This window comes from Lissotriton vulgaris, chromosome 8 (assembly GCF_964263255.1).
Source record: "Lissotriton vulgaris chromosome 8, aLisVul1.2, whole genome shotgun sequence".
NCBI classification, from domain to species: domain Eukaryota; kingdom Metazoa; phylum Chordata; class Amphibia; order Caudata; family Salamandridae; genus Lissotriton; species Lissotriton vulgaris.
Genome location: NC_141696.1, coordinates 407,970,123 through 407,989,525, shown reverse-complemented (window position 1 = coordinate 407,989,525; position 19,403 = coordinate 407,970,123). Strand labels below are relative to the sequence as shown.

The 19,403-nt window shown below is 42.2% G+C and overlaps 1 protein-coding gene across 1 annotated transcript in view; it reads right to left on the bottom strand.

The window, feature by feature from the left end:
• The window catches only part of VWA3B (von Willebrand factor A domain containing 3B), a 981,637-nt gene that overhangs the window by 53,940 nt on the left and 908,294 nt on the right, over positions 1–19,403 (bottom strand). The window contains exon 32 of the mRNA XM_086934174.1: positions 2,486–2,578. Within this exon, the coding sequence (XP_086790300.1) occupies positions 2,486–2,578 (93 nt within the window). The remainder of the gene's footprint in view (positions 1–2,485; positions 2,579–19,403) is intronic.

Sequence of the window (19,403 nt, the reverse complement as noted above, 5' to 3'; positions counted from 1 at the left end):
ATAGATGGCTTTAAGAATTATTTCTTGGAATGTTAAGGGTTTATCTCTCCTATAAAATGTCACAGAGTACTAACACATATTTCAAAAAAAATATGTGAACTTGCCTAACTGCAAGAAATTCATATTTTGGACAAGAGATATCTAAACTTAAACAACAATGGGTCGCCCATGTTTTTGCTTCTCCAGGCACTGGAAAACGTAATGGAGTAACCATTTTATGTCACAAACGTCTCGACATACAGGTCCTTACACAAGATACTGATGTAATGAGTAGATGGGTTTCTGTTTCTTTGTTGGTTAATAGAATCCCTACTTCTATTTTTAATCTTTATGCACCCACTTCTCCAGACACTTCTTTTTGGCCTGAAATTCTATCTAAACTGATGACTTACAAAGAGGATTATTTATTAGTAGGTGGTGATTGTAACATGTTTTTTGATCCTATTATTGATCATAACTCTAAATCTAAATTCATTCCCTCACACATGCACTCTCTGTTAACGTCTGCTATTCAGCAAAGGTCTCTAGTGGATCCTTGGAGGGCCCGATTCACAGAACTAACTTAAGACAAAATTCTAAACGTACTACCTTTTCTATTCACAGAAGGCATTTAGTAGTAGTAAAGTTAGGATTGTGTCTTAAGTCTGTCTTAAGTCTGTCTTAAGTCTATCCTAAGTTTGTCTTAAGTCTGTCTTAAGTTTGTCTTAAGTCTGTCCTAAGTTTGTCTTAAGTTTGTCCTAAATCAAACTTAAGACAAAATCCTAACTTTACTACTACTAAATGCCTTCTGTGAATACCAAAAGTAGTAGGACAGACTTAAGACAGACTTGTCTCCCAGAATCTTGCACTGTCTTTCTATTTGGAATCTGCATGCAATTTCGCCCATAGAGAGTCCTCATTGTCTCTCCTGTATTCCCAAATCGCTCGCTTCAGCTGTTTTTTCTGCTGTTGTAATTCTGCTAGTTTTAGGGTGTTAGTTGGAGACCACCGTACCTGCCGTAACGTATAATTGATAGTAATTTTTATTGATCTCATCTTACTCTTTTGGATCCTTGTAAAGTTGGGATTGCCTCTGCAACTTTGTTGTGTCCTTGATTTAATTGGGATGGCGAATGATTTTGCCAAGGAGTTTGTAGAGTTTGTCCATTTCTCCATCTCATTGCCACCATCAAGGGATTCGAATAAAATTTTATTTTACTATAGTTGATTGTGGTAGTCGTGCCTGGCTCACCCTTCATCTCATGAGTTTTGGCATATTTGTACAAAGAGTAAGCTCCTGAGGCCACTGATCACTGTTGGCTTTGTCACCCATACTGAATGAAAAAATGTCATTAAAAAGGGTTAGAGACAAAAACGTATAGTCTAGCGTCAAGTTTTTGGTTAGTGAATGATGAGTGAATGCAGGAGGAGTGTCGCCTATGCTTCTACCATTCACAGCTCTGAGGTTCAGGTGTTCAAGGTTCTCTATTAGTCTCTGGCTGGCTTTTGTAGGTAGTTCAGATGAATTGTTACGCTGTTGTGGGATGTTCCATAGCTAATTCTGTATCATTACTTCCTCTGCTAGTGATGAGCCAAGCAGATGTAGGTTAAAATTCCCTATGAGTATTAGATCTGGTGTTTTGATCTCACTCATGCAGAGCACTACAAAGTTTGCCAGTTGTTTTGTATCCTTGATTACCCAGAGAACATCTAGCAACAATGGTGAAAATATAGATGTGATTCCAGTACCTGTGAAAGAAAGGTAATTCTGAACATACAAGGCCGCAAAGTTCTAACCATAAAGAGCATCAATGCCAGTTACAATGATTGCAGGCTATCTATAGAAGAAAAGGAAGTTCTAACCATACACAGCAGAATTAATCTAACCACAATCATATCAGGAATAACAGGGTTACAGTGAGGACCAATAATGCAGCATTGGCAAGAATAGAGCAGACAAATCAATAAAATCAGTTATGTATAGGACGACTGCTTGACAACACCTTAATGGAAAATGCTTATTAGAGAAAAGATTGCAGTTCCATGACCTACTCTGTACATCCTAATATTAAATAAGACAGCATTGTGTAATTTATCGGATGCAATAGATTCCAAGGTTGTTGAATAGTTATTTTCTCAGAATGCGCCAACAAAAGGTTACACAGCTCTTATACAAGATAATTAAAATGTGTTTAGTGCTGTGCGGGGAATTCATAGAATCTGTATGTATTTTCAAGGATGCAAGAAGTGAAAACTATTGTTCTTGGGATGTATCTCAATTTGTTTTTTAAATGGAAAACCTTTGTAAACTATAAAGATTTTTATTTTTAGTAGGGTGTATAAGACACCGGCTCAAAGGATAAACTATTGTCTAGTTAGTAACACACTGCTTTGTTTTGCCACTCCAAAGCATGTCCAAAACCACTGGTCATTAATGGATGGCCCCTATGTCTCAGAAAGAACCATACTTTGTCCATGAACATAAAAGAAATACAATACCACTTACCACAAGTTGCAAGGTGGAAGAGACTTGAATAACTTTGCCTGGACAATAGCTATCTTGGTGTAATGGATGACTGCCAATGACATACTCTTCTTCCTATGGACGGAAAACAAAAGATGTTAGGGAAACATTACAAAGATTAACTGATTGCCACAAGGAGCACCTATTTTATTTTGAGATTATTTTCAAGGGATTATACAATTTAATAAAAATAAATCTATGTGTCTTGATGTGATATTTCTCTTTTGCCAGAAATTATATTTGCAGTAGGTAAAATCTCATTTAGTTTGTGAACACAAAAGCAGTTCAGAGTTTCACATTTCTGAAAAGTGTAGCTTTCAGGAGTATAATGTGACGGATATCTTATCTGCTGTAATACAAGTGCCCCAGGATATGATGAACTTGTAATACGGCGGACAAGATATCTGTCTCGTTTGTGACGGAGTAACCTGGTCTGCCAAACTTGAAATCAGGCCCATGTAGCTTCAAAGAACTTGCAGCTCTTCAGGAAGAGCCTGAAAACATCGCTGTTTACTTCCGCATAGGTTTCTGTCAACACAGTGCACTGTTCTTGTCGAGCGCTATATAAGCATATAAACATAAACATGTTGGAGATTAAATGAATATCAATGATCCTGTGCTGGTGAAGATGGGCCTTTCTAAGTTCTGAGTACCAGTGCAGGTTGAAGAGATCTAAGGGAACTTGGTTTGTGTCTTGGGGAATTACTGATGAACACAAGTGGTGGAATTTCTGAGTTAGATGGGGTTGGTGATGAAGGAACTGAACTATGTTTAACAAGGGCAATCATAATCCTAGAGTGTATATGGATTCTGAGGACCTGGAAGGTGGGAATAAAATCTGTCCAAAATATTCTAAGAAACATGATGGTGGAGTCGAAACAGAAGTATAAGAAGAATTTCTCACAGAGTTAGATAACATACAATTTCTATTTTTTCAGTGATGTATTTTATTCTGTTTCTTTTCAAATGTGTGTCTTATATTGCTGCCCCTTCCTAATTAACTTTCTGAATTGTTCTTTATGTTTTTTATGCTGGGTTTGCCATACAGTTAACACTTGAAACTAGTTCCTTTGAATGCATGTTTTTGAGGTATTTCACATCAATATCGACTCGAGAATATTGTGCTACGAGAATATCATGGACAAAATATAGTGGAAGGAAATACTGGCAAGGTAAATATATATGAGTAAGTCTCCACATACATGTACCTTGACAATATATGTGAGTAGATTGTCAAGGTACGCAGATGTGGTTAAACTTAGCTATATGACCTTAAGTTCCTGATATTTTGGCTATGATATTTTCGTTTCAAGAAAAAACTGGGGTTAACCCTGTGTCCCTCAGAACCTGGGTGAATTATGATTAAAGAAAAAGTTGGTTCTTTCGGGTAGTGGAACAACTGATTTGTAAATTCTATTTGCATGTGATATTACCTCCTCCCTCTGACAGGAATACACAACAGGTTCTTACAATAAATGAAAAGAAAAGCCTATATGGAACTATTTATATCTTTATATTTTCAAGATGAATTCACCTTGGCACGCGAAGGGTCGAAACGTCGACATCTTTTCAATTGGCCCCAATACTTCAGAAACCCAATAGAACTGACACGAAACACTTGGGATTCTGTAAATCTGTATTAATGGACGGCCTTTTTTGAAAGTCAACTTTGTATATACTTGTATAAACTGTCTATATTGGAAATCACTATTGTACATATTGTAAATGTCACATGAGCACTATTCACTATTGCCACATGTTGCACTTCTTTACTATGATATTGACAGTCATTTATGAATCACTTTGAATGCATCTTGAAAATATAAAGATATAAATAGTTCCATACAGGCTTTTCTTTTCATTTATTGTAAGAACCTGTTTTGTATTCCTGTCTCAGGGAGGAGGTAATATCACATGCAAATAGAATTTACAAATCAGTTGTTCCACTACCCGACAGAACCAACTTTTTCTTTAATTATGATATTTTCGTAGCACGTTTCTGTGGTTGACATTTTGACATCAACCTTTTTCAAACTGTACAAAAACTTGCTGCTTTTTGTATCAACCCCGTTTATCGACTTGTCAACACTTTACTCAGACACACAGCAACAGCTACTCAAAGCTGTGAAAAATCTAATGACTTTTCCGAAAGCAACGTTTTAATACCTAATATGGCATCTTAGTATCCACACCATACATTACAGTAAAATAAATATGTGCAGGCTCTACATGGCTAGAGGTGTTTGACATAATACTTTTACGGTATGCTGCATCCCCCTAACGTTTCTGGTGTTAGGTCTTGCATAAATTCCACGTAGTCTCTTATCCTGGACATCTTTTTATACCTTGCACGGACCGTGGGCCAAGTACACTTGCTATAAAGAGGGTTTTAAAACTAAGACCGTCCAAACTATGTCATCTGAAGATGACAAATGGATGAGCTACACTACGTAGCTTGTGCATGCAATCTACAATTCACTTCATGTAGTTAGATGTTTTAAAAGACCAAACTATGAAACATAAAAAGATAATTTAATTAATCTAAAATGTTTCTCCATCTCACCTTCTTTTCCTGAAAACGTCTATCTGAAGAAGGAATTGTAATACTGCTAACTTGTGTCTTCTTACACTCTAGTGCAAACAAAAAGCATCCCTTTTCTCCTGAGTGATGATTACAGTTAGAGTCAAATGGCTATCTAGACTCTGCTTGGGGCATAAAGGACAAGTGGCCTACCTTTGGCAATGGCTTATCTGCTAGAAACTCTATCTAGCCTCAAAATCCTTACCGTAGATTTATCCCCAGGTGTCAGCTTGGATCTGGAAAATTTTCGTGAGCAGTACCCCAGCAAGCTGCTGGTGGTGTCAAACGGCTCATAGTGGCATAGTCGGCGTCGTCCATGCTAGATGTGACGTGCGAGGTGCCTATATAGGCGACACCCCAGGGCGCTGTCATCATGTACTTTTTGCGACTTTCCACATCAGTAGTACGGAGCTAACGTAGAACACTGACCACTGGTGTGGAAAACAAGGGCCCTGAAAGGGGAAAGCCCTATCGCTAGAAATCCATTCACTAAGCGGGGAGAGTGGGTGGTTCAGTAAAGAATCTGTGGCTAGATAGAGTCTCTACCAGATAAGGCGTCACCGAAAATAAGTAACTTGACCATCTGATAGAGACTTCTAGCCAGACATTACTTACCTTAGAATAAATACCAAAGCAATACCTCCCCGCAAAGGTGGGCCTGCAAAACATTTTCATGCCAAAAAATCCTGCAGGACCGAACAGGCAAAGTGATAATCGCCACGGACCTGAATGTCCGCGCAGTAGGGTTTTGTGAATGTGCGCAAGGAAGCCCATGTTGCTGCCTGACAGATTTCCAGAGCCGGAATTCTGCAGGCTAACACAGTGTTCGCAGCCACAGCTCTGGTGGAATGAGCATGCAAGCCCTCAGGGGGTTGCTTCTTGCCCAATGTTTAGCAGTTTTTAATGCAGCGCACGATCCATAGAAGATGGTCCGGTTCTGCACAGCTTACCCTTATCACTCCGACATACCCCACAAAGAGTTGGCCGCCCACCAGGAATGCTTTTGTGTGGTCAAAGTAGAACGATATGCTCCATTTGAGTCCAGGCACTAGAGTAGTGCCTCTTCTCGGAGTTGCTCCTCTTCTTTAGAGGATGCAGTGGAACATAAAAAGTAGGCAGGGTGATGGACTGGCCTACATGAAAGGGAGGGACAACTTCCGGCAGAAAGGAAGCTCTAGTTCATAGAACCAACTTGTCTGGGTAGATGTTCAGGTATAGGCATTGATGCCATGGCCTGAAGTTCACTGACCCTGCGGGCAGATGATATTGCTGCCAGCAAGGCTGTCTTGATGGTAAGGAACCTAAGAGGACAGTTGTGCAAGGGCTCAAAGGGAAAGCACATCAGGAAAATCAGGACAAGATTTAGATCCAACTAAGGCGTTTTAGAAAGGGAGAGGGAGGAAACATATGTTGGCAACCTTTGAAGAACCTATGTACAATAGGGGATTTGAAGAGGTATCGCTGGTCAGGCAACCGCATAAAGGCTGAGATAGCAGAAAGAATACCCTTTATGGGGCCCAAAGCAGAGCCCTGCTGGGCAAGGGAAAGAATAAATAGAGGAACCTGAGAAAGGGGAGCAGAAAGGGGGTCAACATGCTTTTCTGCACACCATGCCACAAACTTGCACCAAAGGCAAATGAATAACTGTTTTGGTGGAGAAACACCCTGCTGCCAGTATAACATCACAGACTTCAGGCAGAAGGTCATAGGCTATCAACGAAGAAGCTGGAGTGTTGACAGGTTTGGGTGCAGAACCCTCTCCTGCTGCTGCAACAGAAGATCCTCCTAAAGGAGCAGCCTGTTTGGAGGTCCGATGGCTAGGCTCAACAGTTTAGTATACCAAATTCTCAGAGCCCAGTCTGGAGCCACAAGGATGACTTAGGCGTAGTCATTCCTTATCTTCTTAAAAACTCTGGGCAGGAGTGGTATGGGCAGAAAGGCATACAGGAGGTCTGAGCTCAACTCAAGGCAAAAAGTGTCTCCATGCGAGAGCCAACTTGGAAACTCCAACACGCAGAACAGCTGACATTGCTTGCTGTCGGGAGTGGTGAACAGATCTAACCAAGGTTCTCCCCACAGCTAAAATAGACCTTGCACGGCCTTTGGGTGGAGACGCCATTTGTGATCCTCTAGGCATCATCGGTTGAGTTAGTCTGCCCTGGTGTTCAGAGAGCCCGCCAGGTGATGAACCACCAGGGAAAATCCCCTGACATTCCAGCTATGTACAGAGACAAAGGGCCTCTTGAGAAAGGACGCACGATCCCACCCCACCCTGTCTGTTGCAGTACCACATGGTGGTGGTGTTGTCCGTGAACACCTGCACTAGCCTTCCCTTGATGGAGGGTAGAAAGGCTTTAAATGCCAGACGGATTTCCTGGCGCTCCAGTAGGTTGTTGTGGAGTCTGGATTCCAGAGATCATAGCCCTCTGATCTCCACCTCTCCCTTGTGGTCGACCCATCCCAGGAGTGATGCATCTGTCACCACAGTCAGATCTGGTTGGGCAAGGGATAGTGATGTGCAGCTGACTCAATCATGGTCCCTTAACCACGGATTATATGTTTTGCAGTTTCCTCCAAGATCTGGACCATACCAGAGAGATTCCCTTGATGCTGTGCCTACTGGAACTTCAGGTCCCACTGCAGAGCCCGCATGTGCCAGTGGACATGTGTCACAAGCAGGAGGCCAGGAGGTCCTTCAGCCTCGGAGTCAGTCACAGCAAAATCCAGGAGAGAGGCTGAAACATTAGTTGCATAGTCCGAATATTGTGAACTCACCTTTTAGGAGGACATGCCTAAAATTGCGCAGTGTTTAGAACAGCTCCAAAGAAGGGGAGCGCCTGAGAGGGAGTCAGGTATGACTTCAGAACATTGATAGGAACTCCAGCAAATGCAGGCGGTCCATCTCAGTCTGGAGATGGGGGCAGCATCCTAGGATGAGCTCGCCTTCAACAGCCAGTCATCGAGATAGAGGAAGAGTGGCACCCCTGATATCCGCAGATGTGCTGCATCCACCGCCATCACCTTGAACACCCAAGAGGCACTGGTAAGACCAAAAGCTAACTGAAAATGCTCATGGCCCATCGGGAACTGCAGGTAACAGTTGTCGGCAGGCAGGATGGGAATGTGGAAATATGTTCCCGGAAGTCAAGCGCTACCATGCAGTCTCCTGGTCCAGGGCAGACAAGACGAGCGTGAGCATTTTTAACTTCTCCTTCCTGAGGAAGAAATTTAGAGAGTGCAGGTCCTGAATAGGATGTAGGGCTCCGTCCTTCTTGGGCACTAGAAGGTAGCAGGAAAAGCAACCATGACCTACTTCTGGCAGATCTGTGACGACTGGCAGGAAAAGAAAAAGAACTAATGTCAGTGCGCTGGGGTGAAAATAAAAAGCTCATTTAATAATCTAAAATGTTCCTCCATCTCACCTTCTTTTTCTGAATATTATGTCTGAAGAAGGAACTGTAATACAGCTAACTCATGTTTTCTTGCACTTTAGTGCAAACAAAAAGCATCTGTTGGAAATAGTCATTTTTGCAGGGTCACCCCCAAACGTTTTGCCTTCCTCCTCCTACTTTGCTGAATTCGTTTTTGTTGGCCTTAGGACTCTATGCACTTTACCAGTGTTAACATGATAGTGCTCTCTCCTCTAAACACAGTAACATTGACTCATACCCAATAGGCATATTTCCTTTACTTATAAGTAAATAAGGGCCTGTAAATTAAATGATACCAGTGGGCCTGCAACTCTAATTGTGCCATCCACTTCGGTAGCTCTTCAACCATGTCTCAGGCCTGCCATTGCAGAGTCTGTATGTGTAAATTACACTATGATTTTGAGCTGTCAAAATAAACCTTCTGCCAGGCCCAAAGCTTCCCTTTTTATAGATATAAGTCCCCCCTAAGGTAGTCCCTGGATAGCCCAGATGGCAGGGTGCAAGGTACCTAAAGGCAGCACATGTACTTTTAAGGATTGTATGCCCTGGTAGTGAAAAACACTTAAATTCGTTTTTCACTACAGCAAAGCTTATATCTCATGTTAGAACTGGCTATTTCTGGTTGGCTAAGGCTGATGCCAAAGCCAGGCAGAAACCACCATTCTAGTCAGGGCAAGGGAGTCACACGCCAAGATAGCCCCTGCTCACCCCCTTGGTAGCTTGGCACGAGCAGACAGGCTTATCCCGGAGGCAATGTGTAAAGCATTTGCGCACGCACACAACAGCAACAACATCCTAGGCACACCACAAAAGGAACTCCACACAAGGTTATATAAAAATAACTTTTGTATTGTCAAAACACATCAGATAGTAATCCCACACGTACATTGTGCAAACTGGCACGGCCAATATTCACAAGGGATTATTTACACAGGACAGGGCCACGTGGGCCACTGTCAGAATCAGCACTTAGTAGAAAGTAGCACTTCTAGAACATAGAATATAGGATATAAAATCACTGTAGCACAAATTAGCAAATATAGCACACAACCAGTAACCACTGGTAACAGGTAAGTACCACCTACGCAACCCTAACCACCTTAGGAGAATGTCACGCAGTGAACCAGGTCCTCACTAGGACCACCTGTACTAGAAAGAACAACCACCTAAGTATCACAATACAATTAGGGGTATAAGCAAGAACACATTACACATGATGCATCACAACATTCAGAGATGTAGGGAAGGTAAACACATGATGCATAAAACATACATTCAGCAGTGTAAGAACATGGCACATGATGCATCAAAACACATTCAGAGGTGCAGCACAGGGAAACACATGATGCATAAAAACATTCAGAGGTGTCACAGGCATAATGGCATAGCCCATTACGCATAACTCACATTTGGGCGTAACCAGTAAAAAAAACTACAGTAGGCAATCTCTCCCTAGTCTAAACACACATAGGTAAGCACACAGCAAAAACACATGATGTATAACCAACACATTCAGAGGTGTAAGAACAAGGAAGACACATGATGCATAAAACATTTAGAGGTGCCAGAACGCAATTCAATATTGCAAAAACTTACATAAGCCACCACTTGTGGCAGTCCCTAGGCCACTGGCCTTGTTGGGGCTAGGACGCCCTGTGTCCAAAAGTCAGGGGCCTAAACGGTGCAGCTGCCCACTAATTGCTGGGCAGCTGTGAATCAACAAACTGCGCCAGGGCCCTCACTGGCACTAGAACAAAAGCTGCGCCAAGCTGGAGCCACACAGGCCCTGTAAATAACTTTGCCCTCTAAGAGCCCTCTCTGGGCTCGCAAAACAACAAAGTGGGCAGGGAGCCTCGGGGCTCTACAACAAAGAATGCCCCCAGAGCCGCTCGTGGCTCTAAACAAAGAAATGCCCCCTCGAGCCTCTCTGGAGGGCCTTGCGGGCTCTATTTAAACATTTGCTGCCTTGGGGAGCCTCAGGGCTCGTAGACCAATTTTGCCCCGTCGTTGGAGTCCCCCTCTTGGGACTCTGAATACACAACGGCCCGTGGAGCAAAGATCGCGCCACTGGGGGGGTGGACACCGGCAATGTGTCCCGACACCCCCCCTCTCCTTATAGAAACACCCCCGACTCACCGGCTCTGCTGCGGGGAGGCTCCATCGATGCGCCGTCTCTCTGCGGCGTCCCCCGCCTGCCGGCACTCCTCCGCTATCGAGCGCTGGGGGCCAAAATAAAGCGCTCCCAGGCGCTAGAAGGAAAGTACAGCGCTCCCAAGCGCTAAAAGGACAGATTAAGCGCTCCCAGGTGCTATAGCAGCAGAAAAAGCGCTTCCAGTCGCTTTAGGCTATAATAAGCCTTGGCAAAAGCAAGAAAAAGTTCCCAGGAGTCTGCAAGCAGGGGACCACAGGCAAAGGTCCCCAGGCAAAGTCCATCAGTCTCCAAGTCCATCAGGGATCCAGGGGCTGGGCAGAGCACAGGGAGGCAAGCCTTCCCCTGAGCCCAAGCAGCAGCACGCCCCTGGCAGGATTCAAGTCAGTAACAAGAACATTTTGGAAGGGGACACAGCCCCTTGTTATACAGTGAATTCCTTTGTCTAGCAGGATGCAGGCAATGTGAGAACCAGCTACAACTGGTTATAGGGAATTCCTTTCACTGGCCAGGCTAGGGACATCAGACGCACCCCAGGGGGTGGAGCCAGCATTGTGTGGGGAAAACCCAGCCCCATTCAGGACCCTCAAACCAGACAGTCAATCCACAAGCAGGCCCAGGCTCACTCCTGGAGCCAGGCTCCAGCCAATCACACGCCAGGCACAAATTACACAAATATGCCAACTTCTAGAAGTGGCACTTCTACATTAGACACAATCATGCCGCATATATCATTGCACAGCATTCAATCTCACGAGTTCGCACATACCAAACTCGACCCTGCACTCCCACACAGCAGGAACTACCATGGGCATACATATTCCCCATGCATTCCTATGGGAGGGCAGGTCACTCACCACAAATACACAGAGAGCTCATGCACTTTACACTGTACCACAGTTAAAAAGTGTGCAGAGGCCTAAAATCACCAACACCAGGTCACAAAAACAGGCTAGGGAAAAGCAAAAAGTCTCTGGGTGAACCTGCCAAAAGGGCCGAGTCCAACATCTCCCATAGGATAACATCGAGATTACCTTATTACATTTTATAAGAACAATTACAAATAGGAAGATATAACTGAATCAAGTTTGGTATCTCTGGGATTGCAATTTTAAACCAAAACTTATGATGAAGTCGGAATTTAAATAGCAATTCGTAAAATGCCACTTTTAGAAAGTTACATAACAAAATACTAGCTACCACTTCCTCTGCTGTTATCTACTTAAACCGACTACAACCAATACCTGATTTCATTGGTCCTGGTTATTAACCTTTGTTTCATTTTTTTCATTTTGTCTGTTATCATATGTGTCAGAAACAGAGAAAACACTTTTTGTTTCAAAGAGTACAAAATATATTAGATGTGTAAAACGTGAAAAAAGAAAACAATGGTTTAATGAATAACTGTCACAATCAGAGGCTGGTTGACTAACCTTGATAAGCCGGGTAAAAAAAATGACTTGCTTAAGTTTCATTTTTTAAGTGTAGGCAGTGGTACGTGGGACCACTGCCTGCTCTCATAAAATATTTGCTTCAAAATTCACAAAGGGATTTTCAAATGGTTACCAGCTCCTTTGAGGGATCTGTAAAAAAAGTATTTTTGTGGCCATAATTTGGTTGCAAAACATTCATACATACCACTGTGAGTCTGTATTTGGAATGGACACCCTAAACACGCCCCTTCCAGTGGCGGCTGATGCAACGTGTAATTGGTGAGGCGTAAACTCCTCTCTGAAATTGGTAGAAGCAGGCGAGGAAAGCAAGCAAGCCCAAGTGATTGCATGAATAGATAAAGTATAAAATATTGATGCCGCATTTGAAAGGCATCATGTTAGCTATTGAGACACTGATACAAAAATGCCTTGATTGTCCCATTTTCCTGCGTTTCTGAGGCCTATTGAAGAAGAGGGGTCTTCATGGTGGCTTAATCACTCCAGCTATATTCATTCTGCGACATGTTTCCCCCTTTTTGAATTTCTCTCTCTTCCATCTGCATCTTACACTTCATCTCTTTCCTCTTGAGCAACTTCTTTTCCCTTTGAACCCTAACACATGAGGCACCCAATCACCTGTAAGCACTGTATTTTCTTTTACTTTCTTCTCATCAATATTTTGACAACTGTGTACCTCCTTCAGACACTTTTGCACAGAATCATAATTGCAATTGGTATACGTAAACATTGCTTTGTGCACTCTGCAGAGAGGCCAAGAATTGAATGACCATGTATTGTAAACACTCACTGACACTGTGACAAACTTGCACTGTCTTCAGCCTTAACTCCAGAGTGCTCAATCATGGTGTGTTATAAACACACTAGAGGGACTCAGTCCAGAGTATGCATTATGCAAGTGTAATATCCTGCATGGAAAAGAAATACAGAAACACAACGTCCTGGAAATAGCTAACACACCTAGTAAATTAGAGATGAAGGACAACATGTAAAATATAAATATGAACTAAGTCGCAGACACATGGATTACCGTAACATTGTTTACATACATTATTCACAAATCGATCAGTGTTTTACAATTAAAGTAAAGGGCATGAAAATAGGGCGCCAAAGGAACCTGTTGCAATGTATGTATTTATGTGTATGTAATGGTACTTGTATAGAGCACGACTACCCTGAGGCATCTCGGCGCTTGTACGAATACCGCTGAGGAACCCTTCCTGGCCTTTCCCTGTGAAGTGCCCACTCCTGGGCACCCCCAAGGTGAAGTGAGGCATCCTAGCGTTGTTGGGGCCATTGTGGAGATAAAGCAAGCTATTGCCCAGAGTTGCAGAGTGGGACCCATGACTAGAATAGGTACCGAGGCGAGAATTATCAGGTCCGAGGAAGTAGAGCCCAAGACCCACTGAGGCGGGAATTGATTGAACCCTGGTCTCGGGCTAGACCTCTGCATCAGGGTCTGCCACTCTAACCATTGAACCCAAGAACCGGAGAACAAATCCAACTAAGGCACAATACTACCTGTAATTCTGAACATGTTATCTATACCATCAAATGCCCATGCGGACTCCTATACGTAGGAAAAACAGATAGAAAAATAAAAGTGAGGCTTACGGAGCACAAAAGTCGCATAAGACTTAAAAACACAACGTCCCCATTGGCGCAACATTGGACTGAACATAGACACTCAATTGCTCAATTGAGATTTCAAATAGTTGAGCAAGTCCCACAAAAACTAGGCTTTGATAACGCAAAAGACCCTACTCCAGCGAGAAGCTTACTGGATACGGAGGTTACAGACACTGGTCCCTTTCGGGCTTAATGATAAAATGGAAATGATATGTTTCCTTTAAACACTTATATAATAAGGCTGGATCTGATACCCTGAGCATTCAGGCACCGCGATGACTTGAATAATAAAGTACACGTACAAAGGCTCAATAAAAACACATAGAAGTATATCATTATAAGACATCTTTTATAGAATAATCACACACGATTTAGATTGTAAATAGGCAGGCACATAAAAAAATCTTTTCTGTACACATGAGTGTTGCATAGCAATTGCCTTTTAAATTGACATGTTATTTTTCATAATAACATAATGACTACTTTTCTGATTTCTTTTTTCTGTACTACTCATCTTTTCTTTGGTTTTTAATTAATATGTTTTCTGTTCGTGATCAAATAATTAATAGCCATTAAAATTACTTAAAATCCGCACTAGGATCCGAAGTTACGAGCATATATGCTTTAAGACTCTTAAATATGGCCGCCCCAAATAGATACGCTAGTCCTTCATTTATTTTTATGCAAACACTGCCGACCAATATAGACGTAGGACTTCGAGTCCGTGGACGACAGGAAGCTACCGAGCATAGAACTCAGCAGGACAGAGCACAGATCGGTAAGACGCGTGAGCGTTCAAGTTGAAAGATTGAATGCCTTTGGGCATCTTTTCGGCTTCGCCGGTAACAAGCTTCTAATACGGGGTTCATATTTTTACAGACCACGCTGCCAACACAGACTGCGGAACCGAAGCGCCCAAGCCTAGGACCGCAGGTTGAAGCTATCTTGGATTGTTTATATAGACGCGTTAGCAATTGTTAAACAGTTAGTGAGCGGGTTTTAGATAGCGTGTTTGAGCTACTAGGTATACTAAAATAAGCTGGTATACTAAAATAAGCTTCTCCAACTTTCCAATAGGTTGTTTGGAGCTGGTTATACAAAGAGAAGAAAGACGTAACCAATACTTCATTAAGAGGTAAACAATGGCTCATTGTAAATATAATGAACCAACATTTTTTCACAAACCAGATTTTAATTTGGTTTCTTTTTTCACCAGAAAAGTTTTATTTGTCCTGAACACTGAAGCGAGACCAACGTGCCACATATAGGCTCGTAAGGTAATCATAAAAAGGTGGAATTCGACATATTTTCAATATTGTTATTTTAAATGGTGTAGTAAGTTACCCCATTATTTTTATTTTTTTCAATATAGGCAAGCTGCATATCTTCAAAATTTTCTTCTGAATAACGGTAGGCAGGCTTAAAATTAAGCAAAGCACACATTTAATTATATGTCTCAATCAGACTAATGTGAATATATCGCACTTTGTACAGTTAAATAGCTCCCAAAGTTAAATGAAGAGAGTAATAATCTCATTAAAGTCAAGAAATTGTAAATGATTTAGTATTAATATAACTGTGAAACCTCTAAGCATTGAGAGTAACGAGTTCTCTTGTTCTCTTTTTTCTTTTTCTTTCTTCTTTACTAACCTTGTTTTCCCTTATGTATGTTTACGTAGACCCCTGACGAAGGGGCCTAATGGTCCCGAAATGCATTGGGTTGATGTATTTTATATTGTATTTTCTGTTTGATTACGCTGTGATGTAATTCACTTAATTTTGAAAAAGATGAATGCCATTTGAATATTATTTGAATATGTTTGATGCATAGGTGAAACACAACATATATATAATGGAATAAAAAATAAGTTGAATGTCGAAAGCATACTAAGAGTTAACTCATTCAAGAGTGCACCCTAGAGCCCTGGCAGCCTTCAGGTGCCAGGCTAAATACATGTTTCACTAAGTGTTGCAGGCACTAATCAAAGGTAGCACTCGTACCGAATTAATCTTGTCAAAAGCATAAATATAGTGTGCAGTACCCACACTCATACATTTTACTCTAACCATTGAGCCACACTTCACCACTAATGTCAAATTTAAATTACTATAGAGTCTGAGTCCTGCTTATTATCGTCCCACTTAAAACCGTGACCTCACCTGAAAGTATTGCCATAACCAGGCACATCGGGTATCCACGGACTAAAGAGAGCTAGCAGCTGCAAAGAGCCACATGTTTATAATGCAATGTATCTTTGTGCTGCTGAAAAGTGGGAGTGTCAAGGCGAGCCCAAATATCCTGACCTAATTTCAGTCGTACTGGAAAAAACACAGCAGACTGCAAATCTTAAAAAGTTGAATAAGAAGATGCCCTGTATAGGCCGTTAATGTATGGACCAACGTTCGGTGGAGGGAGCCAAATTTCAAACATCCTAAACCTATAGCAGCAGTGTCTTTCGTGGCCCAGATGCATTCTTGTAATTGAGGTTTCGTAGATTTCAAGAAGTTTTTTTCGGTACTGTCATCACAATGAATATATTATTTCTCTATTTCTAATTCACTTCAAAGGTGATCAACGTTGTGATGCCATCAAACTAAATCAGCTTCTCGTTTTCAACTAGTAAAATACCTCAGGAGCACGAAGTTCGTGCCAGAAGCTCATCGGTCCAATTATTGTGGAGCGGGAAGGCAGTGAGTTCCGGGACAGCAGCGCATACTGTTGAGGCTGACTGCAATGAGGCAATGGAGCCTTTTTTAAACCACGCCCTTTCTCATCTCATCACAGGGAGAGGTGGGATAAGTAAGTCTTGCTGATCACACCCTGCCCTGTGACAAGCTGTTAATGGGTGGTGTGCATCCTCGCTGATTGACACGCAGCTTCGGGAAGCACAGAGCTGAAATGTAATGCACCCAGGCTGTGTTCAATTAGCGAGGCTGCATCATCTTACAGGGGTGTGGTTCTAAAGCCTGGCATGTCACTTATGGCCGTGGCTGAAGAAAGGCAAGCCCAGCAAAAAATACAACTGCAGGCACGGGCACTAGCACATGTGTCTGCAAAATAGTATCTGGCAGGGCCAGAATGGTGTCCGTAGCGGGCATTGAGCGTTTCCCAGGTGGGCCGCTAGGGTTAGGGGCCGATTTTTGGCACCTGGGGGCCGATTTTGTTACAGGGCTGTTTTTTCAGCATAGTTGCAATATCCACAGCTGTAATGAAATCGGCCGAAACCGGCCATGGCAAATCCCCCCCCCCCCCCCCCCCCCCCCCCAGGGACCAGGGCCTGTTTTGGTTTCCAGTCCGGCCCTGGTGCCTGACCTGTAGAAAGGTGATGAAATTCAGGGTGCATATACCTAATAAAAAAGAAAAACTGCAGGAAATCAGAAGGGGCGGAGCCCCTTTGCCCACTGAAAGGAACCGCCACTGGCCCCTTCCAAATACCGAATCACTAAACATGAATTGTGAGGTAACATGTTACCAAATCGCAATTTGTGCTTTTGTACAGGTGAAAAGGCATTTTTGCAATTGGAAAAAGTGCAAACCTGTCCCTTTTCCACCACAAAAACTCTTGGTATATATTTGCCCCTTGATGAGAATTTGTACTTCCGTCTCCATGAAAATCTAGCCCAAGTGTGATTAAATCAAGGATATATTTATTGAACCATTCCTATATTTCATCACGCTAGAGGACAACTTACTTCCAGACACAGAGGCCATACGTAAAATGTAGCACACCTTACATTTGCGTCACTCGAGGCAGACATTTTTCCAACCTAGATATTTATTAAACATTCACATGTCTGCACTGAAAGCATAATTTGACTGGTATTTACAAAGCAAGAAGTCTATGCACATTTGTTTTAACAGAGATGCCATTGAAATGGAGGCACAAACCGAATCATAGTTTGAATTTTACATATAAAACGTACAGTCAATGATCATGCTGTTTGTTAAATTCAAGTATTTATTGCTTATATGCACTCTATACCGAGAACGCTCTTTTTGAAAAGGCAATAGGCTTGCTTTCAGCTTTTGTGCGTGCAGCACATGTAAGCAGCATTTGTGAATGCCTGCATTAACTTTTAGAGGCACATTAAAGCCAGGCCTATTGTCTTTGCCAGTGCTTGTTTTTTTCTGTTGATGCACTGAATGGCAATTCACACGACCTCTAACATGCTTAGTACTCTCTCACGTATCCAACACAGCAGAGGCAGTGAGCTGTACGTTCATAGCTTGTGCAAGTATAAATTGGTTGCTAGTTTGTGAGGACAGCATTTATCTCACATTTCCTACTGTTGCATGCTAGTCATTTTTGCGACTTCATTGAAGGGATTTCACATTGCCACACAGCCTGGACTGTCAAAATTAGGCAGAAGAGTCACTTTACCTAAACCCATCCTCTTACCCACTCCTGAAGGAAGAGAAAGAGTTGAGCTTTTGTGTGCCAAGGAGCCCCTGACGTGGTGTAGAGGGGGGCACTGGAGTATGTGGAGGGTTGAGTGGTGGAAAAAACTTTAAAATGTCCTCATTTTTCAAGTGTTTATTGTCTGGTATGGATTTAAGCAGGTAAATTTGATCAAGTTATTTTTTCAGCTTGTAGGGGAAGTTGGTAACCTTGTGGCATATAGATGTCTAGGTGAGGTCTGGGTCAGTTTATATGGGTAGTCTTAAAATCATCTCCTGGAATGTTAATGGCCTGCGCACTAAGTCAAGAGTGAATAAAATCATGCAGTGCTTGCGGGACTCGATGCGCAGGTCATTATACTCCAGGAGACACACTTGACCCAGTCTGAATCAATGACCTTAGTTAAGAGATATAGGTGGATTGATTTTGCGGTATCCTCATCCCAAGCTGTGAATATTAGAGGAGGTGTGTCTATCATCTTTAAGAAACAATTAAAAGCTAGATTAGTTACTTAGTTGGTTGACACAGGTGGCAGATCACTGTCATTATCACTGTCATTATAGCTGGTGTACAACTCACAATTTTGGGTTATTATAGGCCTAACTTAGATGACCCCTCTATTTTAGAGACTATGGGCCATATGTATCATACTTCCGTTTTGCGAATTTTAATTAGCGAATCTTAAGGAATCGCTATTTAGAATTCGCAAAACGGTATGTATGTAGGTAATCTAGGAATTTTAGCGATTCCTTACTATTCCTTGTTTGCGAATTCGCAAATTGCGAATTCGCAAATAAGGAATACTTCCCATTCATTTCTATGGGCCAGGAGGCCCATAGGAATGAAGGGGAAATTTGCTAATCGCTATTTGCTAATCGCAAATTTAGCGAATTTTCAAGGGTGCAGGGGGTGTCTCAAGAACACCCTGCTGCACCCCTGAAAATGGCATGTGTGCGCATATGGCGCACATACATGCCCTAAGGGCATGCATGTGCGTCACATGCCACAATGAAAAATGCCAATTTGTGCTTATTGAAAAGGAATCGCAATTTACCACCAACTTTCAGTTGGTGGTAAATTGCGATTCCTCAAACCAAATTCGCAAGAGAAAAAAGCTTCTTACATAGCAATTAAGGGATCGCAAAATTGCGATTCCTTAAATGCTATGGCAAAATAAGGAATCGCAAATTTTTGCAATTCCTTATTTTGCTACTTTTTCATACATTGTAAATGTGCAAAAATGGCCACTTCCGAAATAG